This window comes from Podarcis filfolensis (genome assembly GCF_964270895.1).
Source record: "Podarcis filfolensis genome assembly, chromosome: 6".
Taxonomy (NCBI): Eukaryota; Metazoa; Chordata; class Lepidosauria; order Squamata; family Lacertidae; genus Podarcis; species Podarcis filfolensis.
The window spans coordinates 88,972,234-89,000,187 of NC_139609.1; the positions used below are offsets into that span (position 1 = coordinate 88,972,234).

The 27,954-nt window shown below is 42.5% G+C and overlaps 1 protein-coding gene and 1 long non-coding RNA gene across 7 annotated transcripts; one reads left to right on the top strand and one right to left on the bottom strand.

The window, feature by feature from the left end:
• The first annotated feature begins 34 nt into the window (after window positions 1-34).
• Window positions 35-25,227, top strand: SS18L1 (SS18L1 subunit of BAF chromatin remodeling complex). Of its 4 annotated transcripts, none has more exons than XM_083618906.1 (11): window positions 35-88; window positions 9,102-9,178; window positions 9,863-9,947; window positions 12,116-12,260; window positions 13,263-13,460; window positions 14,084-14,248; window positions 14,752-14,853; window positions 16,520-16,612; window positions 17,927-18,046; window positions 19,671-19,798; window positions 20,575-25,227. In XM_083618906.1, exons 2-11 carry the CDS (start codon window positions 9,102-9,104, stop codon window positions 20,599-20,601), a joined length of 1,140 nt encoding a protein of 379 aa, XP_083475032.1. In that variant the 5' UTR covers window positions 35-88; the 3' UTR covers window positions 20,602-25,227. The 4 variants fall into 4 exon arrangements, with proteins under 4 accessions (XP_083475032.1, XP_083475029.1, XP_083475030.1 ...); XM_083618903.1 differs by lacking the exon at window positions 35-88 and adding an exon at window positions 96-467; XM_083618904.1 differs by lacking the exon at window positions 35-88 and adding an exon at window positions 208-744.
• On the bottom strand, window positions 20,862-27,945 carry LOC310764816. 3 transcript variants are annotated; one of them, XR_014549219.1, is made up of 5 exons: window positions 27,838-27,945; window positions 27,420-27,705; window positions 25,738-25,783; window positions 23,083-23,177; window positions 20,875-20,970 (listed from the first exon to the last, which is right to left on the bottom strand). It is a non-coding gene; the product is annotated as an uncharacterized lncRNA (long non-coding RNA). The 3 variants fall into 3 exon arrangements; XR_014549218.1 differs by lacking the exon at window positions 23,083-23,177 and having other exon boundaries at window positions 20,862-20,970; XR_014549220.1 differs by lacking the exon at window positions 20,875-20,970 and having other exon boundaries at window positions 23,083-23,180.
• Window positions 27,946-27,954: the final 9 nt, after the last annotated feature.

A 27,954-nucleotide genomic window follows, 5' to 3' on the forward strand; every position in this document is an offset into this window, starting at 1 on the left:
CAGAGCGGCGACGCGATTGGTCGAGTAAGCCCCCGCCCCGCCCCCCAGCTTAAGCCGAGCGCTTTGGTACGCAAACAGCGGAGGTGAGGTAAGCGCGCGGGCGGCCGGCGAGCCGAGCGGCGCTGCGCACACGACGTACGCGCGAGCTCGACGACTGCTCCTCTCTCCGCCTCTCCACCTGCCGCCCTCACGCACTTGGCGTACCGCGGCCTCCTTTCCCTACGCACTTGGCGCATCGAGATGCTCCTGTTGGCCAAGACAGGGAAGAGATGCTATTCGCTTGCGACAGGAAACCCAGCAGCAGGGATGCACCATGTGCATTGCAAAGGGGGAGGAGGGGAAGGAGCTGGATTTGGAGGAAGGGGGGTGGGTGGGAAGCGGAGCAGCTCAGGTGGCTTTGCTGCCTCCTCCACCACCAAGCCTCGGCAGCTGGCTCTCCGCCTTGCATTGGGAGTAGGAGCGTCCAGGTAAAGGGGGTGCACGAAGGTTCTTGGTGCAATGCCCCTAGCTCATTGCAAGGCGCAGATTGTACCATCTGCTCTGGCTCCCCTCCTCATGCACTGCGGCGAATGCTGTGCCCGTGCACGGCAATAGCAGCTAGATAATAACAATATTATTACATCCTGGGAACCACTATATTATTTGACACATCTTTTTAAAAAAGACCATCCCACCATGTCGGTTGCCTTTGCTTCTGCTCGCCCAAGAGGCAAAGGAGAGGTCACCCAGCAAACTATCCAGAAGGTAACAGAAAAAGAACCGGGGGAGGGGGGTGGAATTAAGAGCATGCTTTAATATAGACAAGCGTGTGTGTGTGTGTCAATGTGTGTGCAAGTCTCCATCGTAGGGAGTGGGGAGGGGGAAGGGTAATTTTATAAGATGCTCCCGCTAAGTAGTGAATTTGCAAGGGCTTGGAAAGATGGACCGCTGTAGAAGAGAAGGAGGCGGCGGAACAAAGCAAAGGTGTTCAGATGATGGCAAAGGGAGAGGGGGAAAGATGGAAAGGATAAAAGGAGCCGAGGGAGAATGTTGCAAAATGAGACGGATATATTTTCCTTGCAGGATCTTCGTGCTTGGAAATACTTCCATTGCTGCGTACGTTGCAGAAAATAGCCCAAAGTGCAAACAGACTGTTGTGTGTTATATATGACAGCATAGCAGCGTTTTTAGCACAGAAAGAGAAATCTGCCTATTTGTGGCCGTACGTCTTTATCTTTGTATTTTCCTGTTCGTTTTGGAAGGCTCGTCATGGTTTTAAAGGGGACCTTAAGGAAGTGTGACACTGGATTATCGCTGCTTTTCGTCTTAAGGCTGTCTCTTTTTTATTACTATTATTATTTTAAAAGAAAATGTGTATTGATGTCAAGTGTTTGGCATGGAACGATTCTGTAAGATCCTCTGAAAAGCAACAACGTTGCAGATTCAAAGGCAAAATCTTAAATGCTTGATGGAGGGAGGTTCGGGCATTTTCATTAATTCATTTCTAAATGGGAGCAGAATTGTAACCTTTGTAAGGAAAACAAGGCAGGTGTTCCCCTGTGTACAAGTTTGCAATGCCGCTTTCTGAAGAGGAGAAAGCCCTGAGAGGGAGAGAGGCAGGGGAATGTACCATCCAAGTTCTCCCCCTGCCTCCCTTTCCCAGGGAAGGGGCTGTAAATAATGGGAGAGGTGTGGAGATGTCAATAATGAGTAATAGATCTGTTAACGCTTAAACAATACGCTATTTCCAGTGCCTGCCTGACAGCCTCCCTCTATCCTTGGAAGCGGGCATGCTCCTAGCTTTACTGTAGCAATTGTTCAGGAGTCTTAGCCCAGGGTCTTGGAAGAAGCCAAGGAGGATTAAAGATCTGATGACAGCCTGTTTGTCAGTGACGATGGAAAATGCAAGAAGGAGGTGTTGGAGCACAAATCTGCAGCACATAGACAACGCTGTCTTGCAAAAATGCATGATACCTTGTTTAAAAACTCATCCTAGCAGGTGTAGATCTGGAAATGTACATTAGGCAGGTTAGGAACTTCCTGCCCTCTCAATATGGGTAGGACAAAAATAGCCAAAGTTAAACGCTTAAGGCTACAGTTCCAAGTCTAGGAAGCAAAGCAAGTGTCTTGACTTCTGAGTAAACATTTGGCTGCAAGTCACATTGACTTCCATGGGAGAGATGATTGTTTATATAGTACTATAGTGTTTTATATAGGAACATAGGAAGCTGCCTTATACTGAATCAGATCATTGATCCATCTAGTCCAGTATTGTCTACACTGACTGGCAGCTGCTCTCCAGGATTTTAAACTGGGGTCCTTCCCAGTTCTGCTTGGGAATGCTGAGGACTGAAGCTGGGACCTTCTGCATGCAAAGCAGATGTTCTTCCACTGAGTTGTGGCCCTTCCCCATATCAATCCCTGCCCCAAGGAGTTTATAGTCAGCAAACAGATCTCAATATACGTGTCACTATCTTAATGAAATAAATGGGTCTTTCACATCCTTCACTCTCAGCTTAATAATAATAATAATACCCTGCCCATCTGGCTGGGTTTCCTCAGCTGTTCTCGGTAGCTTCTAACAAAATATTAAAACATGCCCTGTGTTGGCTTTTCTTACAGGTTGCTTGCTGGTATTGGATTATACCAGAGCTTAGTTGACAAAGCTGTTTAGTAGGCTGGTGTGATACTGTGAAATAGATCTCAAACAACTCAAATAAAATTTTCTGAATATTACAGTTCTGAAAATATTTTTAATTTGGGTTTTTAACAAGATGTGTGGGGAAAGGTGTAGGCATTTTGTGATGCGTGCTTCATATAAAAGTGAGCCCTTGTCGTTTGCACTGCAACTCTTTTGCAATCATTTTGTCAAAGCATTTCGTGGAAATTGTTTGCTTATTTGGATTCCTTGCTACTGTACACTTAAATCCAAGACTGAGAGCTAATTAATCCTGGTTGGCGTTATTTATGCTTAATTTGGCATTCACGGGATTATCACTAGTTTAAGGCCAAGCAGAGCATGAAGGTGGTTGCTATTAGCATCTTGTATTCAGGGATACATACATTATCACTGTGTTTGAAGGTTCTACTGATAGGTTTATTGACTGCCATCAGATGTTGCCAACCTTTTGGGACTCTGTGGGCAGAGTGGGAACTTTCTCTCAAAGTGTGATAGGCACATCCCCCTCAGATTGCTTCTCTCCCACACCCATTTCTGAGTCAGACAGAAAACCGGAGGCTCAGTGAACGCAAGAACTACTGCTTTTCTGTGGGGACTGGGTAAAAAAATGGATCCAGCAGAACTAAAACAAATCTTCCTGGATTTGCATGCTTTTGCCACAGGGATCCCCAAGAACTTTCAAATTAAATCTTTCAGTGGTAGACTACTCAGTAAAAAAAAAGTAAAAAAAATCACAGATCCAATGCTTGTCAGCACTACAAAAACATTGATCCAAGGCATATCTTTGTGATCGTTACACAGCATGACAATGAAACCACCAGAACATCTGTGTACGCATAGGTGACCTATGATTTGATACTGATTTTGAGGTGATCCCATAGGAATCTATATAATCTTCCCTGTGTTACAGTGCAGCCTTTCAGCCTGTTTATTATTATTAGTAGTAGTACTAGTAGTAATAATAAAGCAAATAATAAAGCAAATAATAAATCAAAAATAAATAACCACAGCTTGTCGGGGAGAGACCATAGCTCAGTGGTAGTAGTAAACATGCATTGAATCTCTATGTTTAAAAGAATCAGGACATGTACTCTGGACTTTAGGAAGGCCAGTTGCAGAAAGCTCAAAGAACTACTGAGTGAGATCCCATGGCCAGTAATACTCAAAGAGAAGAGAGTCCTAGATGGATGGGCGTTTCTTAAAGGTGAAATATTGAAGGCACAGGTGCAGGCAATTCTAAAGAAACAGTGTGACTGCATAAGGAGCTTACAGATGAGCTGGGATTTAGGAATGGCATGTATAAGAAATGGAAGAAAGGGAAAAGGAGTATACATGAGTGCGTAGCCAACAGTTGCAGGGTGAATGTCAGGTTGGCCAAAGCTCAGAATGAGCTCAGGCTTGCAAGAGAGGTTGCTAATAATAATAATAATGATAATGATAATGATGATGATGTTTCTTCAGCTATGTTTGAAGCAAGAGGAAGAACAAGCAAGTGGTAGGCCCTCAGGGTCCCTTCCAACTCTGTGATTCTAGGTGATTCAAAAGACCCCTGTCTGAGACCCTGGAGAACCACAGAAAGTGAAAGCAGACAATATTGGGCTAAAGGGCAAATTGTCTGACTTGAGATAAGGCAGGTGTTTCAGTTCCTGTGTTATCCCTAGGCCCCTGTCTACATAGGGAGCTGCCTTATACTGAGTCAGACCACTGGTCCCTCTATCTAAGCATTTTCTACACTGATTGGCAGCAGCTCTCCAAGGTTTCAGGCATTCAGGGACATTCCCAGCGCTACTTGGAAATGCTGAGGACTGAACCAGAGATTTCCTGCATGCAAGGCAGATGCTACAACACTAAGCTAAAGTCCTTCCAGAGTTTCGGCCACACCCCCTTGTTTACTATTATAGATCATCTCCATGCTATTCTGATTCTTAATGCCACTGTAGTAATTGAAAGTAATAACAACAACCTTGTGATACTTAGATGAAGGGCTGCATAGAAATTTAATTCTATTATTAGTATGAATGAACTTTATTACGGTCACAGACCAGGATTAAGAAAAGCATATAGATAAAATAGCAGTTGGGATTTCTGATCGATAATTGTTAGGGCAAATGAGGACAAGGAAACAGGCATAAAACATACGAATAAAATACAAGATTAAACACAGATAATGGATAGATAAAAAACTAATAATTGAAACAGATAAGAGCTAAAAACCAACAAAGAAACACAAATAAATAAATAAATATTAGTAATATATTTATATTTATTAAATTTCTATGCTGCCCTTCATCTGATGATTGCAGGGTGGTTTACAATATAAAAACACAAAAATACATATCATAATAACAAACAAAAATAATACTCCAGCATTATATGTAATAAATATAAGCAAGGTGACAATTATTTGCATTATTATTATTTACTGAATTTATATACTGCCCTATACCCGAAGGCTGCATGAGGTTTAGTCCAGATTTCAGTGTGACAGTCTAGCTGTGGCTGGATCATGTCTATAGCCACTTTATTGGTGAACGACTATCCAACAAAAAGCTCTCAAAGTTGTTTGCATGGTAAAGGGTGGCTTACAAACATATTGCTTTGGGGTAGTCTTTCACACGTAGGCCTTCCTTGCACAAAGAAATGGACTCTCTCTCCAATCTTATTTCTTTCAGTCTTTCTTGGAGAGAAACCCCTCTCTGGAAGCACTGCTTTCCTCCCACAAGACCTAATTCAGGAACAGATCAGATAATGATAACCATCTAGTTTCCCCTTTTAAAATTTATTTTTAATTTATTAAACTTGTGTATCACCCTTCCTCTGGAGATCTCAGGGTGGTTCAAAAGATAAAAACTCAAAACAGACAATAGGAACAAACACATTTAAAAGGGTATAGGATGTTAGTCAGCCAAAGGCCTGGTTGAAGATGAACGTTTTCACCTGGTGCCTAAAGGTGTATAATGAAGGTGCTGGGAACATTTGGAAGATCCACAGGTTCCCCACTTCTGACGTGCGTATGAGGTGCATCTTGAATACTCTGCTGTTACAGATGTTGTGCTATTATAAGCCCCTCAGGTGCCCAGGCATAATTTCAGGGGTGAAAAAAGGCAGAAGTGAGTTGAAAGAGAGAGCTAGTTATCATGGAACACCCTGACCCCCAAACACATCCAATACCTTTTAAAACAACCTAGTTTGTGGTGCTGGTAGAGACCCATTTCCATCCATCTCCTGTTGGACTATAGCTCCCATCATTCCTGGCCCAGGGGCCATGCTGGTTGAGGTGAATGGGAAGTGTCCAACAACATATGGAATACATCAGGCTCCCCATCCCTGGCATACATTATTAGTTACCCCTTAAAAAGCAGGAATGAGGGATATGTGACCGACCAGATGCTGTTATACTCCAACGCCATCATTCCTGACCATTGGTCATGCTGGCTGAGGCCAAGGGAACTTGGGAGTAGCAAAGTGTATGGAAGGCTAGAGGTAGGCTGACCAAAATGTTTGAATGGCATGATCCCATTAATGTTGCCCACAGGTCTCTGTAACCCCCTGCCCAATCTCTCATTTACTTCCTGTTCCTCCATCCCTGGCATAATTTGCTTTTTGATTTGATCAAATATCTGTATGCCACATTCCCAGGGACGTAGGAAGCTCCCTTCCACTGTCAGATAGTTGGTCCAACTTTTTCATTATTGCCTATATTGACTAGCAGTGGCCTACCAGGGTTTCAGACGGCTGACATTCCAGGCCCTGCTGGGAGATGCCAGTGGTTGAACCTGGTAACCTTCTGCATGCAAATCAGATGTCCTGCCTGACCTACTGAGGAAGCTGAGCTCAGGTCAGCTCAAAGGTTCCTCACATCTGCCATAGAGCCATGGGAAAGAGCCTCAAAGAGTGGACACCTGCAGTCTCTTCTGGGAGCCACAGTTGGGCCTGTGTTATATATGGAAAAATCTGAACAACTTCCCTAAGCCCCCGACAGCCATTATGTTTTATTTATCTTACTTCATCTCACTTTGCCCTCTCTTGGGAGGTTGCAGATTGTGCCCAATGGGACAGATCAAGCAAATGGGGAGAAAGCAGCTGTGAGGATGGGGTGGCACTACTCAGGGTATCTTGACCAAGCCCCACCCATAAAACCTGCAGCTAGCATTGCAGAGACACACTGTCCTCCCCAGCCCCAGCCCCAGCCCCAGCCCCAGAGAATTTGTGTGCAAGGGCTAAGCCCCTAAATACCAGGAATGGAGAGCAGGATTTGACCACAACACACAACCACATTTCGAAGTACAGCACTTTACTGTTTCCTTTGGAAGTGCACGGCAGCTATGCATTTGCAGGAGATAAATTCAAACGGATGCATTTTCCCGAGGAGCCATTGTGGTAGGAATGAACAAGTTGCCTGCCCTGGTGTCCCATGGCTGAGCAAGGCAGTGTTTTGTCTTTCTTGTATCGCAGTTTGCAGATGGTTTACCTTGCCCCAGAGAACTTTTGGGGAACCACCAGACACAGGCAACTGCCTTACACTGAGTCAGACCATTGGTCCATCCAGCTCAGCATTGCCCACACTGACTCTCCAGGGTTTCAGGCAAGGCTCACTTGCAGCCCTACCAGGAGATGCCAGGGATTGAGCCAGCAACCTTCTGCATATGCCTTTTAAAAGACATCTGAAGGCTGTCAGGGAAGTTTTTAATGTTTGATGTCACATTTGTGTTTTCATATTATGTTGGAAGCTGCCCAGAGTGGCTGGGGCAACCCAGTCTGATGTGCGGGGAACAAATAAACAACAATGCAAAGCAAATGCTCTGCCACTGAGCCTATGTCCCTTCGCTAAGAACCAAGTTTGCCTGTCCCCTACCCCCAATTTTATATTCCATTTCTTAGACTGAACATTTTGAAATGCTATATAGGGAATTTATAAATATTTTTCTGTAGCTTTTGGGGTAGAAACCGGAACAAACTGGAAATAAATACACCAAAGAAATGTTTGTGCTTCCTCCAGTTCCTTTGCACTGATTAATATACAAATGTGAAATGCTACGAAAACCTAGGCAAAGGGATGCAGTCTGTGGCTGTGTCATTTTTTAACAACAACAACAAAAAGCAGCAATGAAATTATATCAGGACTTCAACCTTCTTCCACATTAATTAAATTGGTGACCGGGGAGTGGGGGGTGGGCAGGATCCTTTGCTCCATTCCTTTATGCTTTTCCCCAGCCGTGTTCCCTAGAAACAGAAAGACTTGTTCTAGAATTTAGCCAAAGGCATAGTTCAGTCAATCATCGCTTTTGATTTTCTCCTAAATGCCATTTCACTGGTGCATGGCTGCACAAAATCCCCCTTCTGAATGGAAACGTCTCCAAGGAGGGAGAATGGATTGAGGATCTTCCTGCTCTCCTTTCGTCTGCTGCTTCAGTCTAGTCACTGATGCAGATTTCAGGCCGAGTTCTGCATCCCTGCTTCTTAGACCACCATCACCAGCTTGGATGCTTCTACCGTGGAATAGGATTTAATGCATGGCTTCCATCCACCAGGAACTGTGTGTTCGGTATTGTGGGCCCAATTCTGTGGAACGTCCTTCTAGCAGAAATCAGACCCCGGCCCCCACTGAACTTCAGACTTCTCAATTATTATTTTAGCAAGTGTTTTGAGTTTCTGATTCCATGGTTAATTTTGTTGTTGTTGTTGTTTAGTCGTTTATTTGTGTCCGACTCTTCGTGACCCCGTGGACCAGAGCACACCAGGCACTCCTATCTTCCACTGCCTCCCACAGTTTGGTCAAAATTTGGTTTGGTTAATTTTAATAAGTGTTTATCGTTTGTAAATTCATTGTACACAGTTTAGAAACCATGCTGCTAAGCGGTATATAAATTGTTAAAATAGATGCAACAAAAGAAATAGTCTTAGTAAACCAAAAGGGTTCCTCTCCAGAATAAAAGGGTTGATCATGCAGCAGGACGTCTTCACTGATCTATGTGTTTTTCAAGGCTCAGATTAATTCTACTGGATTCAGCTTTTACCCAGACCCCATGGAAAATCAAAGTGTGCACAGAGTGTTTTATCTGCAAGGGGATGGAGAGGCTGATCCAGGAGTGGTGCGCCCGACTCTAGCTAAAAAATCCAAATCTGTTCACAGACCTAAAAAGGGTTATGAGCCCTCGAGTAGGCAGTACCAGCCAATGGTCTAATTCTGTATAAGTCAACTTCAGATATTAATTTCCATAATGGTGGGGTGCTGTTTTCATATTAATCATAAATAACATTCTCCCTGCTCCTTTCACCTTGCTTTATCTACTTTTAATGATGATTAATGCACATAAAGAGCGTGCAAGGAAAAAGAAGACTACAGAAAGTTTTAGCTAAACAAAGGAGGGAATGTACAAGGTCCCTGACTATGTTTCAGTCAGTCATATCTTGATCTTTTATATTCTGTTTTTTAATTCAGATGTTGGATGAAAACCATCATCTAATACAGTGTATTATGGACTATCAAAGCAAGGGCAAAACAGCAGAATGTACTCAGTGAGTATGATTTTTTTGTTGAGTTGAAATATATGTGCTTATTGTTTTATTTATTTAAAAGCCTTTCTAAAATGCTTTATGTTTAAAAACATCTAAGCAGTATACAGAAACACCACATAAAAATAGACCAGTGTCATAAAAACAGAAAAGCAACATAAAAACAGGAATCTAGTTATAATAGGGTCTAAACTTATGGGCTAAAGAAAGCCTGGGCAAAAAGATACATATTTAAAACATGTATGAAGGAACTGATGGATTGTGCTTCAGGTATAGCACAGGGAAGGGTATCCCATAGTGCAAGGGCAGTAGTGGAAAATATCTGGTTTTGGGTCTGTCCTGTTATATTCTGTAGGGTGCAATGTCACTGACAGAATTTCCCCAGATGATCTAAGTGACGTTGCAGGTTTGAGCAGGGGCCAGGTGGTATTTCAGGTAACCAGGTCTCAAGTAGTTCAAAAATTTATGCTAATAACAAGATCTTGAACATGGCCTGGGGCAGGATGACATTGCATGCTTAAACAGGTGAATGTTAACTCTTGACTCCTGTTGCTACAAAAAACCTGTGTTTTGCTGAGCTTGCAAAGGTGAGTTAGATCAGATGCACATAGCCACTCCAGAGAAGAAAATGTGTTTTTCTAACCAGCTTTACTTCCTTAAGATAACGTCATGTTCCTTTGCTTACAGATATCAACAAATTTTGCACAGAAACTTGGTCTACTTGGCAACAATAGCAGACTCGAACCAGAATATGCAGTCCTTGCTTCCTGCTGTAAGTACTGACTGATGAGATTGAATGAAATCCAGTACTTGCAGCTAAAGATATGCTTTTTGTGGGGAGATAAGCAATGCTGCCAACATGAGCACAAACCCAATGTGGGCATGCCTGGAACTGATTTCCCACTGCACATATTTTAGGGTCAATACCATGGTTATAGAAAGTGCATTTCCTTATTGCTAGCCTGCACACATCTGGGGACTGGTCTGCACATGAAGTGGTAGAGTCTTGGGGTGGAAGAGCTGGAGCGGACTGTGCCATGCTGGACTGTAGATGGGGAATTGCATTTAAGAATTTCCTCTGAATTGTTAAAATAACAACAAAAAGTACTCCTTGCAAGGAAGGGGGCTGAAAAAAACATTTATCCCTGAAAAGCTAAGTAATATAGGTTGTTTAATTAGCAAAGGGTTGTTGTTTTTTGCATGTAGAAATGATACAAATGCTACCACCCCTCCAAGGCAGTCTGAAGCAGTATTTTCCAGAATTCACCTAGCCCAGTCTGCTGTAGAGAAGGGCTTCCAGTATGTGACTTCTAGACAGGCCTGAACTCCAGTACCTTGTTACAAAATTGGACACTACCTTACCTGGAGAGGGTGGCTTTTCGTCTTTTCAAGAGTTGTGGGGAAGTGATGTTGCAGAGATGCAGCAAGCCTTATTCTGATATTGCAACTGTATACTACAGAGGTAGGGAACCTCAGGCCCTCCAGCTGACAGGCGGGGGCGCTGAATGTATGTTGAAATGAGCCTACTGTAGAAAGGTCAAATTTACATTTGTTTCTCCACCCACTTTTGCCTCCAGTTCTGACCATCACTAGCATGTGGCCCCTAGAAGGCTGCTCAGAAGAAAATGCGGACCTCAGGATAAAAAAATTCCCCATCCCCAGTCTAGTTATTTCTTCTTCTTTCTTGCCTGCTCTATACTGGTTGGGAGAGAAGGGTGGGTAAGAAGCTTGACCCCTGTGGCAAGAGAGTAGGAAAATTCCTCCAGCAAAATATCTCCCTGCCCTGGAGAAGGCTCTTAAAAAGGGGATACCATCTCCCAGGTGGAAGTTGGCAATACTGAGCTAGATGATGAATGGGTGATAAGACTTCATTCCTAGTTGGGTGGGGTGTATGTGCTGATATGTACATGTTTCATTTCAGGATGCAGACATGCAATTGGAAGAGTTGCCTTATTTTGCTATCTAGTAAAGTTCTTGGCCTCTGCTGCTGCTCCTTCCCCTTAATATTTTTATTTTATAGTTAGACTGCCATTTATCCCCAAAGATCCCATGGCAGCATGCACAAAAGCCTATATAATACAGCTATTTAAAATAATGAATTTTTTTGAACAAAGAATTCCAAAAGTCTAGATACAGCGCAATGGTGTACAACTGTAGTTTGTGGGTCTCCTTATGTCCTAAAAGACCAAAGGAAAAGAGGTGTCTTTAACTGACAGTGAATAACATTGGATATGTACATGCATGTTATGAAACTGGGCCAGGTCAAGGTTGGGTTTAGACATATAAAAATGTCAATGACCCAGCACAAATTCTCTATTGACTTCAAAGGAAGCTTTACCTGCACAGGAAAACCAGACACAGAATTTATTTAGCTAATATATATCGTTTGCATTTGTGAAGTTAAAATTGGAATATTTCAAAATGTTCAAGATACTAAGCTACATTTTATGTTGTTTTGGAAGTGCTCATCTAGGAGTTAAATGTGACAGGCTTGGGCTTTGTGTGTGCGTACATGCACTTGTTTTGCTCCTTTCTAATTAACTGTCTGGTAATTAAAATGGATTACAAAATAGCAGAGCTGCCATTATCTGACATATTTTCATGTATCTCCATACTCCAGTGTTAACCTCCAAACCTGATGTTAATCTTTTGTAAATATCAGTGCTTTTTATCCAAGAGTTGTATAATTTCCTACACGAAACAAAAAACTGTTTCATCACGGTCTGCTTAGATGAAGGTGATCGTATATGTCATTATCATTGCTGTTGATTTTTTCATTACTGAAAAGTCTTATTCCTGCGTTGATTCATTATTAATAATGTCTAATAATAATAAATAATGGCAGGAATTCTGTCAGATCCCCACCCCTGATAGCTTATTCCTACAACAAATCCCTCTTGCTGAATCTTTTTTTTCCCTTCTCCTTCTTGCCATCTGCAGCCACCGACGCAAAACATGAACCTCGGTCCGGGAGGAATGAATCAGAGCGCATCCAACCAGTCTCTTCATGCACAGAGCAACCTCAGTGATGCAATCGGGACAGGCCTTCCGCCTCCCTCCCTCATGCAGAGTCAGATCAGCAATGGTGAGCTTTCCATGGTTGCCTGGCAACTGCATCGCAAATGCCGAACGTGCTTCTAAAGGAGCCTTTTATGGCTGTTTAACTAGCCTCTCGGGCATGTGGAAAACCTCGGCACGGGCTTAAATATGCACACAAATCAGTTACAATTCTTCATACAGTTGCCACTAGCATTCTGCAACAATGGATTTCCTATAGGAGGAATTGATCCATGAACACTGAGGTGGGTGCTGTTCAAGTTCTTGAGCGTATGTTGGCTTCAGCGGCTTTTGTGGGTAGCATAAAAAGCACTGGTTGCCAGCATCAAATTCTCGCTCTGTCACCAGTGATCTAATTTCAAGCATTTTGAAGGGTGAAGGGAGCCCAAGAGGGAGCATGTAAATGTGGCACAGAAGAAAAGGTCTTTCACTTTTCTTCACTCAAAAGGCCAAATTGTTTTAAGGTCTCATGCAGCCTGTTCCTGTGCAATTTACTTAGAAGTAAGTCCCACTGTACTGATGTATCCTTTCCCCAAAGTAAGCATACCTAGAATTGTAGGCCCCCTGTCCAGAGATTGAGAACTTGGGGATCCTCTAGGTATTGTTAAGACTCAGTGTTGGCTACCCCTGACTTTATACAGCCCACGTGGTTCCCTGCTCACCTTCTCTTCCCTCCCAACCCCACCCAAGTATTTATTCCTTCTGTCCTATATATTTGTGGCAAATTAGGTTCCTCGCTGGATGTCATTCCCAAACTCCAAACCATTCCCAAATCTGACATGGGGCGGGGGGGGGGGAATTCCAATCCTTCAAAGTCCATATTTTGAATCTAAAAAGAACTGGGAGAGGTAAGATATAAAGTAGCATAACATGAGCATAGTTATTGAGCTTCCTGGCTGCACAGTTTCTGTGGCAGAGATGTGGAAAGCTTAGATACTGGCAACTCGAGAGTGAAGGAAGGCAAAATCTGAACAGGATTCAAAATCAATATTCATTGCCACCCCTTGTTTCCTTCTTTGCTTTCTGCTAGGTCCCAATCACGTGTCTATGCAACAGTCAGGCCAGAATACCATGCCCACGACTTCCCTGAGCATGACTGTCAGTAGCCACGGAACCGGAACCGGCTATAGCCATACAGTGCCTGCGTCTCAGAATGTACCAATGCAAGGCCAGGGATCAATAGGCAACTACGTCTCGCGAACAAATATCAACATGCAGTCCAATCCTGGTATGGTTGGCTTGGTTTGGCCTGGCTTTTTTTGTTGTTGGATAGATATGCCATTTTAAAGTGTCATGGGGCTCTTGGCTTCTGTGACCACTTATAACAGGGTCAGACCTGGGGAGGTGGGCAGTGGCAGGAATCAGGTTCAGAGCATGGCTACTGAAGAGCTCCAAATATTTCTGAAGCTTCCTTCAGAGAAGGGAGTGGAACGGACTCCCTTGGGAGGTTGTGGGCTCTCCTTCATTGAAGGTTTTTAAGCAGAGGTTGAATTGCCATCTGCCATAGATGCTTCAGTTGAGATTCCTGCATTGCAGGGGGTTGGACTAGATGACCCTTGGGATCTCCCAGCCAACCCTATGATTCCTTACATTTTAGCATCAATGATGTACGGTACTTTGAAAACAGAGAGGATAGGTCCCTGCCCCAGGTGGCTTATATTCTAAAAATATATGAAGGGGCGGGAAATTGAGATGGAGGTAAGCATATGCTGTTATTTCACATATACTTAAGTACAGTTGTAATATATATTTCTTAAACTGAAGTTTATTCTACTCAGGGCTACAGTGGTAGTAGTGGAGCACTGTGTAGAGAATTTGAGAATGTAAAATGTGTGTGTGTGTGTGTTGCAGTGTCCATGATGCACCAGCAAGCGGCAACGTCACATTACAACTCTGCGCAAGCAGGGAGCCAACACTACCAAGGGCAGTCTTCCATTGCCATGATGAGTCAGAGTAACCAAGGCAACAGCATGATGGGCCAACGGCCAATGGGCCCTTACCGACCTTCACAGCAAGGTAAATAAGAACCAAGGACTCAGAACTGTATAGCTCCGCAGTGTTGCGTGTGTTCCAAGGGCATGATCGTATGAGATGGAAGATCCATGGTTGGATGTGAGCTGGGTCTTTTTAAACAGCAAATTCAACTGCTGAGAGGCCTACCTCAGGTGTGGAAAGTAGCACTGGGGAACCAGGGTTAACGCTTCTTCCCTCATCACTGCAGTTTTTGTAGTTGCAGGGCAAAGAGCAGTTGGGGAGGGTGTGATCCTAAAAATGGCACAGGATGAGTGAACCAAAACAACCTTCCAGTGCTATGGTCCTAATAGAACTCAGTTTCTCACACTGAAGTTCACAGCAGAGGCAAGACTTGAAGCCCACAGTGCTAGGCCAGAACCTCCTCTGTATAGAACAGACTTACAAGTCAGGCAGATAGGGTATCACTCCCTTTAAAGAGGTTGTTTCAGTTATCCACCTTTGATCTCACTGTAGACTGACAACGGTACTCTCACTCTGCTTTGTAGGTTCCTCTCAGCAGTACATGGGCCAGGAGGAATACTACAGTGAACAATACAGTCATGGACAAGGTTCATCAGAGCCCATGAACCAGCAATATTATCCCGATGGTAATTTTGCTGAGTATTGGGGAACATGGTTCCATAATGCCGTTGACCTGCAGAAGGCTTCTGGCACCCAGGAATGGAATTGAAAGACGGAGGCCAATCCACACAAATGCTCCCAAGCCTTTACCTGAAAATAAGACCTTACGATATTTATTGGAGCTTTATTTTCAAGCAAGTAGGCCTGAGATCACTGTGCCAGGGGTGGGTTGGGTGGGTGGGTGGTGGTAGGCAAACTAGTTTGTAGGTGGCATAGTTGAACCAAGGGAAAAGAGGTAAGTTTGGACAGGGTTATATCAGCAAAGAACCCAGACCACAAAAGGCAGAAAGAAAATATACAGGGTGGATCAGGATTCAGTGCCAATAAGGACCACCATTCACATGGTGAAATGGCAACCAAAATGATCAAGGGGATGGAGAAACTCTCCTATGAGGCAAGTTACAACGCTTGGGACTTTTTAATTTAGAGAAAAGAGGCAACATGATAGAAGTGTATAAAATTATGCATTGCATGGGGAAAGTGACTAGAGCAAATTGTCCCCCCACCCCCTTAACATTAGAACTTGTGGACATCCAGTGAAGCTGAATATTGGGAGGATTTAGGAGACAAAAACAAATACATCTTCCCACAGCACATAGTTAAAACTATGAAATTTGCTTCCATAAGAGGCAGTAATAGCCACCAACTTGGATGGCTTTTAAAAAAGGATTAGACGAATTCAAGAAGGATAAGGCTATAAATGGCTACTAGCTCTACCTCTACTGTCAGAAGCAGTAATGTTTCTGAATACCAGTGGCTGTTGCACTCTGGTCCTGCTTGCAGGTTTATGATGTGCATTTGGTTGGCCACTGTGAGAACAGGATGCTGAACTAGATGGGCCAGGTGAACCAGCAGTGCCAGCAAGTAGGAGGGTTAAGGCGCACCAGGATTGCTTAATGGTTAAGAGCGGTAGACTCATAATCTGGTGAACCAGGTTCGCGTCTCCGCTCCTCCACATGCAGCTGCTGGGTGACCTTGGGCTAGTCACACTTCTTTGAAGTCTCTCAGCCCCACTCACCTCACAGAGTGTTTGTTGTGGGGGAGGAAGGGAAAGGAGAATGTTAGCCGCTTTGAGACTCCTTCGGGTAGTGATAAAGCGGGATATCAAATCCAAACTCTTCTTCTTGGCAGTGGGCTCTCTGAACGGAACTAGGCAGCAAGAGGGGTCAAACAGCTGCAAAATGTATCCAAAGAAAAACCTAGGAAGGCAGTTGGAGAGAAAACCCTATGTCCTTTGACTTTGAAGCGTTTCAAGGGAAACTTTCTCATGGGATATAAACCTTACAGCTCCAAAATTTAGAAAAATAAAAACAGAGTTTGAACCTTTGCACGTCTCTTTTTAGAGATTTAAGTGCTGCTATCTTTCTCCCCATGTTTTTTGTTTAATCCAGGTGTGAGCTACACTTCAGTCATATTTACACTGCAGGTGTTAACTACCCATCCTCCTAATGGGACTTGTAGTTCTGCAAAGGGAGTAGTTCTGTCAACAGAATTCTGTACACTACATCACACATTTGGCGGGAGCCATAACTCAGCTGATAGTAATACAAGTTTGAAATTGTCATGCATCTGAAAAATGCACAATCAATTTTAAAAATATCCATTTCTTATGTACCTTTCTTTTTGTCATAGGTCACGGTGATTATGCGTACCAGCAGTCATCTTATTCTGAACAAAGCTATGACAGATCATTTGAAGATTCTACACAGCACTACTATGAAGGAGGTAAGAAGACGTTATGGAAGCAGTTCTTGTAGAACGCATCAGATGTTGGGTGTATGTGTGTACACACACACAGTGTTTTACTGCTGCTAGCAATACAAAGATATAGCTGTTCTGTCTTCCTTTAAGAAGATGCCAGCCGCCATCTAGGTAATAGGTATAGTAGGGATAGGGAACCTGTGGCCCTCCACATTCCTGAACTACATCTCCCGTTCTTCCTGATCACTGGCCAGGGCTGATGGGAGTTGTAGTCAAATAACATTTGGTGTGCTATAGGTTCCCAATCCCTGGGCTGAAGGTAAGTGCCTCCCAGGAAACTGCCAGCTGCAACTGACTTCTAATTTTGGGGACAACAAAGGCCCAGCTGCAAGGTTCTTTGGTCCATTAAGCATGGCAATGAATTGGCCCTCTTCTCTTATAGTACACCCCATGTCCCAGAGAGGGGCTTCAGACTTAAGGGGAGAGTGTTGCAGTGCTTATGTTAGTGTAAGCAACAAAATGCCCACTACCCCCAGCTTGCTCTGAATAAAGGAACTTCCATTATATCATTGCTTCATCTAGCTTATTAGTAACCATACTGACTAGCAGTGTTTCAGACAGAGATCTTTCTCAGTCCTTCCTGGAGATATCAGTCATTGAACCTGGGACCTTTAGCATGCAAAACATGTCGTGTCTATTTGCATGCTCTGAAGCAGCCTTAAGATTAGATGGATGGGACTGAACAGTCAATCAGCTGTTGAGTCCAGCCACATACCTCCAGTCTTTAAGCATTAAGTGCCAAAACTACACCTATGTATACCTGTCTGCTTCTGGAGGGAAGGAAACCTTGCACAGTATTGTCTACAACCCCTTCTTTCATGGCAAACTAGAACTTTTTTTAAGTACAAGTCTTGAAATATCTGAATTTCTATTTTTTAAAGTTTCCACACAGGCTACGTATACGCAGGCTCAGTGGTGCAGGTGACTGAAAAGTTCCCTCTGATCCTAGAAATCTGTATTGTGTGAGCCCTGCAAAAACAGGCACTTCTCTGTGCCATATGCAACCCTGTGAGTGTAGCCATATGAAGGAACTGACGCATGAGCTGGAGTAATTGCATTGGCAGGCACCATTTCTTATTGAGAACTGGTGTGAATACAGTGGCACATTACTCACCCTTTCACACAGATTAGTGCTTGGAAGTGATGCCTGTCTTTTATGGATAAGCGTCTCTCAAACTGGCTGCATCCATGGAAGATTTAGAGTATGCCATTGAACCCTACGTGGATGTAGGGTGCTGGTTAGCTTGCAAATCAACCCTATTGATATTCTGTCTTTAGGGAATTCCCAGTATAGCCAGCAGCAGGCGGGATACCAACAGGGAACTGTACAACAGCAAACGTATTCACAGCAGCAATACCCAAATCAACAGAGCTATCCAGGACAGCAGCAAGGATATGGTGAGAAAATGTGTATTGCCTTGCTTTGCTCTACTTTGTAGCTTGATTCTGCACAACTGTGTACCCATTCTCCCTTTCTTTCTTTCTCCCTCTCTCTCTTTTTAAAATTTATCCTTTTTGAATTTTACAACAAAACATGCAAATTCTTTAACAAAACCAATAATTCATATCAAATCAACCTCCCCTCCCCCTCTATCTGTGGATCCTTCCATTTTGTCTTTACTGCTGCATATCCAAAATAATTCCTTAATTATTAATTTTTCTCTAAGAATTTCCTTTATTTAGCTTTACTGTTCATTTTATGTCAACTCTGCTAGCGTTTTAATTTGTTTACAATTATTTTTCAAATATTCAACAAACTTTCCCCAGTCTTTATTAAAAGTTCTTTCTTCCTGGTTTCTTATTCATCATCATCATCATCATCATCATCATCATTTCTTATTTATACCCCACCCATCTGGCGGGGTTTTCCCAGCCACTTTGGGCGGCTTCCAACAAAATATTGAAATACAATAGTCCTTCAGATATTAGTCCTCCCTTATTTCAAGAGTTCAGGGCAGCATTTGTAGTCCCGACCCCTTCCATCCTCACAACAATCCTGCAAGGCAGGTTGGGCTGAGAGAGAGAGAGAGGTTGTGGGGAGAGTCTGGCTTTGTAGCTGAATGGGATTTTAACACTTGTGTCTCTCCAGTATAAATCCAATTCTCTAACCACCATACCACACAGGTTTTCTTTATAGTAGCCTGTTGATTCAAAAAGAACCACAGAAGTGTCCCATGCTCACTTACCTGAGGGTAAGATTTGTTGATATAGTGGGACTTACTTCTGAGTCAACATGAAAAGGAGTGGACAGTAATGCAAATAAGACCTGTGTCTGCAACTGTCTTTTGAGCCTAATTGTAAGTTCAGGGATATCATCCTTGCTGTCAAGTTTTTATTAGTCATTACCATGAGAAAAGCACCAAAACTAAATGCAAAAGTAAGTACTGCCTTGGAACCTTTGAAATCCAACAAAATATACATACAGTTCTCCTCCTGTCAGTCTATTATCACTATAAAAGCAGGTTTCATACATAAAAGAATCAGCCTGGGGGTGAAAATCAGCTTCACAAGCCCTCCTTGAAGGCCTGCAGTCTGGATAAATAAGATTGCTTGGTCGTAGAGACAGAGTTGCTGCTGCTGCTACTACTACTACTACTACTACTACTACTACTATTATTATTATTAATATTATTATTATTATTATTATTATGGCCTCAGCTTTGTTAACTTTTAAATGGCCAGTGAAAACTTTCCTATGTCAGTCAACTTTCAGTTAAAGAGCCGTGCTGGTTGTTGTTATATGTTGTGCTTGTTTTTATTTTTAATTGTTGCTGCCTTGTTTCTGAAATTATAGTTAGATTACCTTTATGAAATTATTGGTTAAATTATTGTAGCTGCTCTGTCAATTTAAAAAGTGGGATATAAACAAATATGCAAACAAACTCAGAAGGAGAAGTTTAAGTATGTAGTCTACTATGCATGTATCAAAATTATGTTTATATTCTTCTGCTGCCAGGCTTTTAAGGACATGATGCAACCTACTCTTGAACTCTTGACAAGACTTTTGCTGTTATATTCCCAGGTCCAGCCCAAGGAGCCTCATCACAGTACTCCAGTTACCAACAGGGTCAGGGGCAACAGTATGGAAGCTACAGAGCTTCACAGACAGGACCATCTGCACAGCAACAGAGGCCTTACGGCTATGAGCAGGTAAATCTTCCCATTTAGATTACTGTAATGCACTCTATATATGGCTACCCTTGAAAGCAGACTGGAAGCTGCAGCTAGTCAAACTGTGGTGGTGGGTCAGGTTGTTAAACGGGTCATCCTACTAGAATCACATTAATTTGATCACATGGGACTTGCGCTGCCTTCCAACATGCTACTGGTCCCAATTCAAGGTGCTATTGTTACATAGTAACACAGGAAGGTGCCTTATGTAGTAAGACCATTGGCCCATGTTGTTCAGCACTGCCGACACTGAATGCCTGCGGCTCTCCAGGGTTTCAGACAGGAGCTTCTCCCAGCTCTATCTGGAGATGCTGGGGATTGAACCTGGACCTTACAAAGCAGATGCTGTTCCAATGAGCTTAGCATAAATAAGTAAGCATGCTAGTACACAAGGAGAAAATTGTGACTGCTTTGCTCCTCCCTAGCTCCTGGTGCTGCCACACAACTGAGTGTGTCTGAACCTGCGCTCATGGTTTGACTCCCCTAAACAAATCATGAGCCATAAGCCAAGAAAAAAATGTAGTTTGTTTGGAGGACAAACCATGTAGCCTGGTGGGGACGTAACTTTAAGCTTAGCTCCAGATAGCATGACAGCAGCAACAGCTGAGGAGGAGCAAAGTGCCCAATTTTTCCTGAGTATTTGCACTCACTCATGGTGAGCCATAGTTTGGTTTAGCGTTGCATGTGAACCAGGCCTATGTGTCTGTAGAAATGACTGTGTTAATTTCTCTCTTTCTCTTTCTTATTTTTAACAGAGCCAGTATGGAAACTATCAGCAATAAAAGGACAAGCACCTGTGTCAGATTTGTTTCAATATTTATGTCCGTCTTTTGAACTTGGATGTACGGGCAGTTTTTGATTAATCGTAATATGTTGGTTAACCCCCTTAGCACAAAGGAGCATTTGTCTGTGAAATAGTATTCATTTCATGCTGGATATGAAGCAGTGCACTACTGGTAACAAGGCAATGCTTTAATGGTTTGGTATGTTTTGGTGCTGTGTATAATACTGTATGTTGATACAATGCAAAGGTTCTTCCTTCTCCTGCCCCCACCCTCACTTGATGTCTAGCTTTAGAGGTTACTTGAACATCAGTATCCACATCACACCCAGCTATTTTTCTTCTTCGTCATCTACAAGGCTACAATATTCTGTAATACATCAAACACATATAATTAAGTTTTTCGTGCTCTGCTCATGTAACTGCTCTTAGCATTGTTTTCAAGGTGAAACAGCCTGGATGTGCTGCAGATTATTTTGTATCTACTATCCTCTGAAATCAATAGATCCTAATTTGATGGTATTGGGATAGGCTCATTTTATTGCATTTTCTTGGTTTTTATTCTGAACTGCAAATACTGAAATGTATGGGCATGAGTTTGATTTGCTAGATACTTTCAAAGTGAAACAACAAATTAGTACAGCAGTAAGTAGGGCCTATTTAAGTCACCTTTCCACCAACTATTTATGATTGGGGTGTATTGCTGACTTGGGAACTGGCCCTGTTATGGGAAGATGCCCTTATATCCCATAGCAGGTCAATACCAAAGAAGCATTAAACTGCTGAAATGTGGGCAGTAGTTCCACTGAATTTATACTAAACCACCAGAGAAGACTACTCTATTTCAGCTATCCTGGATATATGACCATGGGTTCAGTTAGTGTGTGGCCGAGGAATCTGCAATCTGGTAAAGGAAAAGATTGATTCCTTCTGTACCTATTGTATAATGTTCTTGGGGAATTCATGTACTAGGACACATTTTTATGCATCCTGGCCCAGGTGATGACATCAACATAAGGGACATTTGTGGTGTCCTGTTGCAAAAATAAGTCTGCAAGTTGCTTCATGAGACTTGCATCTCTTGTATACGTCTATCTGTTGCATTGCTTGGAAAATAGGTGCCTTATCAAGAAGGCAAAGCCATTACAGGCTCCCGGACTAATAATGAAGGGCAACAGAAGAGCTGTGCTTCCATTGCTATGGGGCTGCCTGATTCTGGGAAGAGATTTGCCTTTCTCTACCGAGTGTCCCTACAAGGAACCTTCCTTCTTCAGGCGGCAAGTATGTAAAGAAAATGAATTTCCCTCACATAACTAATTTACTGCAGGATATAGTGTGTACTTAGTGCCAAAATAGTTACCACTGTGGGGAAGACCCAGTATAGTTGCCTTTGGCATAAAATGGGATTCTCGTAAAAACAAAGTTCTATGATTCATTCAGTAACAATTCAGTGGGGTTTTACTTCCAATTGAGTGTGCTTAGGACGGCTACCATAAAGACTTACACCTGATTTAAATATCTGCAGTATGACCATTTATAATAAAATGTACTGCGGAACAAATTTAGCCAGTAGGATGATGAAATGCAGCCAAAGCGAAGCACTTTAAAATTCCATTGATTTCACTGGGAGGGCAGTGAGTGTGTGCTTGAAATCAGTGGGACCAAACTCAGCTTAACTCTAATTGGATCTTGATCGTCTATCTGCCAAAGCAAGAATTCACTAGTACCATTTTAATCTTGTTATCCAAGCTGTAGGTAAAACAAACTCCAAGATTCAGTCTGTCAAAAGTCAATATAGCTTCATATCCACACAAGTTGTTGAGAAGCATAAATGACCATCCAGACTTTACTACAAAGTAACTGTAGCATGCACATTAGAGATAGTGCATGTTTCCCATGCAGCTGATTAGCTGCCAATTCATTTTCTGATCCTTCCACTTACTCAGCCTTCCACCAAGAAATATAGCCATAAACAAAATCAGGTTACAGACTTAAGGGCTGCATTCAACTAAGTCATACTCTGAGTAGACTGATAGAAATCAACGGGCAAGTTAACTGAAGACTTTCTTCTGTAATAAGATCGTTGACCTATATATTACAATGGCAATATTTTTATGAGCGTATTTAGACTAATTGATATATTGCAATTTAATGTTTTGATTTTTGTATTTTTAACCTTATTATCTGCCTGGACATTTTTTTTAACGAGGGGCAGAATATCATTTGCTTCAATCAATCAATCAATCAATCAATCAAAAAGATAGTCATGCCTAACTTAAGTCTATTTATTTCAGTGGGTCTACTCTAAGTACAATAGCTCTTCCTTGGTATTTTGGCTTCAGTAGCAGTTTGGAAACTCTGTTTCCAGTAATCAGATATATTCACAGACTGTTTATTATATTTAACTGACTGGATCCTGCATTGTTAGGAACTACAGAAAACATTGTAGCATTTAAAAGGCACGGTTGCTATAATTGCTCACGGCGTGTCTTTTGGTCACACTGGGTTTCTTATGCTGATCACCTGTTGGGAATGAGAGAGCAGGTACACACCAGGCATGCAGTATCACATGGATTCCTACTCGGGGAGGGCAGAAAAGAGAGGGAAAGGAAGTCAGTAGGTCATTGGTCCCCTCAGCTTTGCAGGGCTCCTTCACAATTCTTGCCTGCCCTTTTTATCAGTTACAAAGCTCAGCCCTCAAAGCTCCTGTACAGCCTGACAGTGTCTAAGACAATACAGGGTAGTAGGTTAAGGGAGATCATCACTCCAGGAGGGACAAACTGCTCTGTAAAATCCTTATAACCCAGGGACAGCGGCCTTGTAGCATTTAGAGGGCTACAAGTTCCACACCTCTCCTTCAGTTGCCTCAGCTAGTACTGCTCATCCCCATGATTTCTGCAGGGGTGTGTATCTGAGGGGCACCCATGCTTCCTACTTTCTGGCACAGCCTTTCCCTTCTGCATACAGAAAAGGGAGCCACACAGCCCTTTCCCTATGATACCTTGGGTCAGATGCCACTCAGCTCTGAATGCAAGTGCTGTCCAACATACAGTTTAAACATAAATAAACCAAACTTAAAGCTTCTAAAACATTTAAACTGTAAAAGATTGGCAAGATGTTCAGTTTGTTGTTCAAAACTACAGGATTTCTCAAAAAGTGGGATAAATAATCTAAGATGAATTTGAGTACACAGGTTTACTCAATTTAAGAATATAGTATATTATATCACTTATTATATTATAATCATCTGGATGGTTTAGATTTTGTGTGGAGATACCAATTTTCAAAAACACAGACCTCCAGAAAATAGACACTGGACCCAAAAAATATCAATATTACTATTTATTTAAAAAATGATCCAATGATCTATGAGAATACTGTACAAATAGAAGGACAATTTATATATGTATGAGGGTCAGGGAAAGTGCTGCTAGAAAGTGCTGCTCAAGATCTACCCTTCTGCAAAATGTATTTAGGAATTTTTATTCCACTTAAAATAAATTAAGAGCATATAAAGGTATAAATGAAAACTATTTAATAATTTTAAAGGCAGCAATAGGGGGGAAAAACTCCAATATACCTAGCATTGCTAACAAGCAGTCAGTGAAAATACAAAGCCACACAGGCCCGAAGCAAACAAATCAACATTTGTATAGTTGTTCATCAAGAAGAATTTTTCTCTATATTGTCATTTCTGTCTTCCTTTTTCTGAACCCTTCATAGCACTAAGCACAGCGATGGCTCTATTTACAACTCTGCCAGTGCCATGTAGCACTTTTGGGTGATGGCCAATAACTCTCTGCCTAGCCTGCTTGGTCATGCCTGCAGGAGGAACCCTCACAACCCATGTAACTGCACAACAATGGGTGGTTATGTTCACAGGGAGCAGTCAAAAGAGGCCTTTGCAAGAAGCCATGAGCCCCTGGTGCAGCGTACCCTGGCCAACAGCCACTGCAAAATTTCCAGAAGTTGTTGCATGGCAACTACACTGTAGGGTCTCCTATGTTCCTGGCATTTGTCAGGACTTGGCTGTTTGTGCTGATGCAGGAGAGGCTCATACCAGTGCATTGGGAAACACTAATGGATTGCCTGCCTAGAACATCGAGGTGTTAGAATAAACAATGGTCACCTTCACATTAGAGTTTACTGATAGCCAGAAAAAAATGCATTGCTCCTTACCAGCTTTGACATCTGCTTCTCGTATGGTTTTTAGCATTGCTGAAAATCATTTTTTAAAGACCACAAGCATTTTAACAAGTAAAACAGCAACATCGCATCAGTTGGAAATGTCTTACATTAAGAATTTCTTGAATGTTGTGTATATACTGTATTTGAAAGAGCGCTTTGGAAATAGTTTGTACATTATTTCCTAATTTATACATGATTTTTAGTGTTAATATTTCTAACTGTTAATAACAAAATATTTAATGTGTTGTCCATTTTTATGTATTGATGTGGAAACAAAACGGTGATGCCAGCATTTTGACTTTTTTCATTAATTGTATCATATTTTCTGTTTTGTAATACAGAATGTTTGGACATGTTTTAGGTTAAAATGAATTGATTGTGAAGCCAAGTAATGGTACTTTTTCGTATGATGAAAAGACTTTTAAAAGGACTGCTGTAATCATGTTTGAAGTCTGTTCTTTTTTTAATTGCAGGTTTAATGAAAACAATACATTAATCACACTTCATTTATATTCTGAAATATTTCAAGTAAAGATCATTGCATGAGAAAAAGTGTTAATGTCAGTTTTCAAAATGTCAAATCTCATTTGATTTTCAAGATCAGGTTTTCTAGTTTCCTATTTAGCCAATGATCTCACTAGAAGGCATTGACATAGTAACATAGAACTGATATATTCATAGAATTAAAAGAATGCCGCATGAATTCCAATGGTTCATTGGCAATCCACTCCCATGGGGGTAACTTACCAATAAGCCATTGGAATCCAATTTAATAAATTTGAATTTAAGATTAATTTGTTTATACCCTGCCTTTCAGAATAAAATCTTTCCAAATAATTTCTAGTAGCAATAAAAACAGTAGTAAAGAACAGGCAGGGCAGAAAATACACCAGCAAAAAATGTTTTTAAAACAGTATATAGCAGTGAGCGTGGAAAGAGGAATACTTACCCCTCATAGAAAGCCTGATGGAACGAAAAGGTATCCACAGCAGTGTCTAAAAACAGTAAGAGAGAATTTGTTGGATTTCTCTAGGGAGTGTTCCACAACTATGGAGCCAATGAAAAAGCCCTGTCACTGGCACCACCATTCTGACCTTAACTAATGATGAGCTGGAGAGCAATGCCTTCATAATGGTGTAATCCAGGTGAGAGAACCTCAGACCTGGGAGTTGACTGTTGCCCTTGAGACTCTTTCCAGGCCATTTTCTCACAAGCCCTTTCCCAAGCCCTCCACAAAGCCTTTGCATGGCAATAATGTGTCCTTGAATCGTGACAATGTCTTTTGCATTCCATAAGGCAGAAATGTAGGTGGGTGTCAGAAGCCTGACAAGTCAGAAATCTTTTTACCTTTGCATGGGTTGAATGTACAGTGGAACCTGGAGTTACAGACGCTTCAGGTTACAGACTCCGCTAACCCAGAAATAGTACCTTGGGTTAAGAACTTTGCTTCAAGATGAGAACAGAAATCACACAGCGGTGGCACGGTGGCAACGGGAGGCCCCATTAGCTAAAGTGGTACCTCAGGTTAAGAACAGTTTCAGGTTAAGAACGGACCTCTAAAACAAATTAAGTTCTTAACCCGAGGTACCACTGTAGTTTATTGTATCTGAACCAGTGTGTGAGTGACTGAGGCTAGATATACCTCTTCCAGACTGGGCTGAACAGTTGGACTCAAAACTGATGAAAAGCAGTTTTGATCACTGACACATGTGCAGGTTGAATACATTCAAACTGAGGAAACTGCAAACCAACAGCACCTTTGCCATGTTCAGAATTCAGTGTCCATATCTCCTCTCAATTAGACACTGGAAATTAGTAGAGCCAAGTGCAGATACCCCCATATTTACAGAATCATAGAACCGCAGAGCTGGAAGGGATCCCAAGGGTCATCTAGTCCAACCCCCTGCAATGTACGAATCTTATGCGTGATCTATTCACACATGACCATGTATATACATGGCGATGGGAAATAAATAGAAACCAGCTGAAGAGTCCTCATGGCTCGAGAGGAGACCCTCCCCAGAACCTGAAGAGGACGTCCCTAAGGACAGACGAAGCCCCAAAGAGACTAGAGGCACAGCGGGACTTTGTTTAGGCTGCTCATCCTACCTGCCTAACATGCTTTTTAGTGGGTAAAAGGTAAAGGGACCCCTGACCGTTAGGTCCAGTCATGGCTGACTCTGGGGTTGAGGCACTCACCTCGCTTTATTGGCCGAGGGAGCCGGCGTACAGCTTCTGGGTCATGTGGCCAGCATGACCAAGCGGCTTCTGGCGAACCAGAGCAGCACATGGAAACGCCGTTTACCTTCCCGCTGGAGCGGTACCTATTGATCTACTTGCACTTTGACGTGCTTTTGAACTGCTAGGTTGGCAGGAGCAGGGACCGAGCAACGGGAGCTCACCCCGTTGCAGGGATTTGAACCGCCGACCTTCTGATCGGCAAGTCCTAGGGTACTCCCCACTTTATGTGATTTCACTTATGCACATGCAGGCCCTTGTGTGAGTGAGCGGATGCCTGTATTAACAGAATATCAAGGGTTCCCCTGGTTGTGCATATACCTGCTGATTGTGTGAATGGTGCCATTTTAGCCATGTGGTGCTATTTTAGTTACATTATGTCACATAACTCACCTAAGTTCATTGCTGGTATATTTATACGACGCTTACGGTAACAAGTCGAAGTGCGTCTGCCAAAGGGGCCTTCTCAGTGGCTGTTCCCACTCTGGAATTCTCTCCCCGGAGAAGCCAGACTGGCTCCCTCCTTGGGTCCTTCTGCCGTTGGCACGTGAACTGGCTGCTGCTGCTGCTTTTAATAAAAGGTCCTTGGGAACTATGGCTGCTTTGAAATGGAAAGGATTGGTGCTGTGCCGTTTTGGTTGTATTTCATAGAACCATGGAGTTCACGTTGTAAGTCACCCTGAGTTTCATGAGGGAAAAAGGCAGGATATAAATAAATATATAATGTGTCAATGTGAAAAAAATATAAAAAATAAAAAATTAGTTATCAATTATATGCTTAGTTATGTTTAATGGCCCTATGAAGTTCCGCCTGCATAACTGTAGGTCGTCGAAGCGACGGAGGAGCCTTTTCAGGAGAAAATACTGACAGGCCCAAACGTGGAACTACCTCAGGTGCTGCTCCTGTCCCTCGCCGCCCAACGGCCAA

Coding starts and splice junctions, on each gene's coding strand:
- SS18L1 (XM_083618903.1), top strand. CDS start 270: ATGCTATTCGCTTGCGACAGGAAACCCAGCAGCAGGGATGCACCATGT. Junction 12,261..13,262: donor GCAGAGTCAGATCAGCAATG/GTGAGCTTTCCA, acceptor GCTTTCTGCTAG/GTCCCAATCACGTGTCTATG. Junction 19,799..20,574: donor GGCCTTACGGCTATGAGCAG/GTAAATCTTCCC, acceptor TATTTTTAACAG/AGCCAGTATGGAAACTATCA.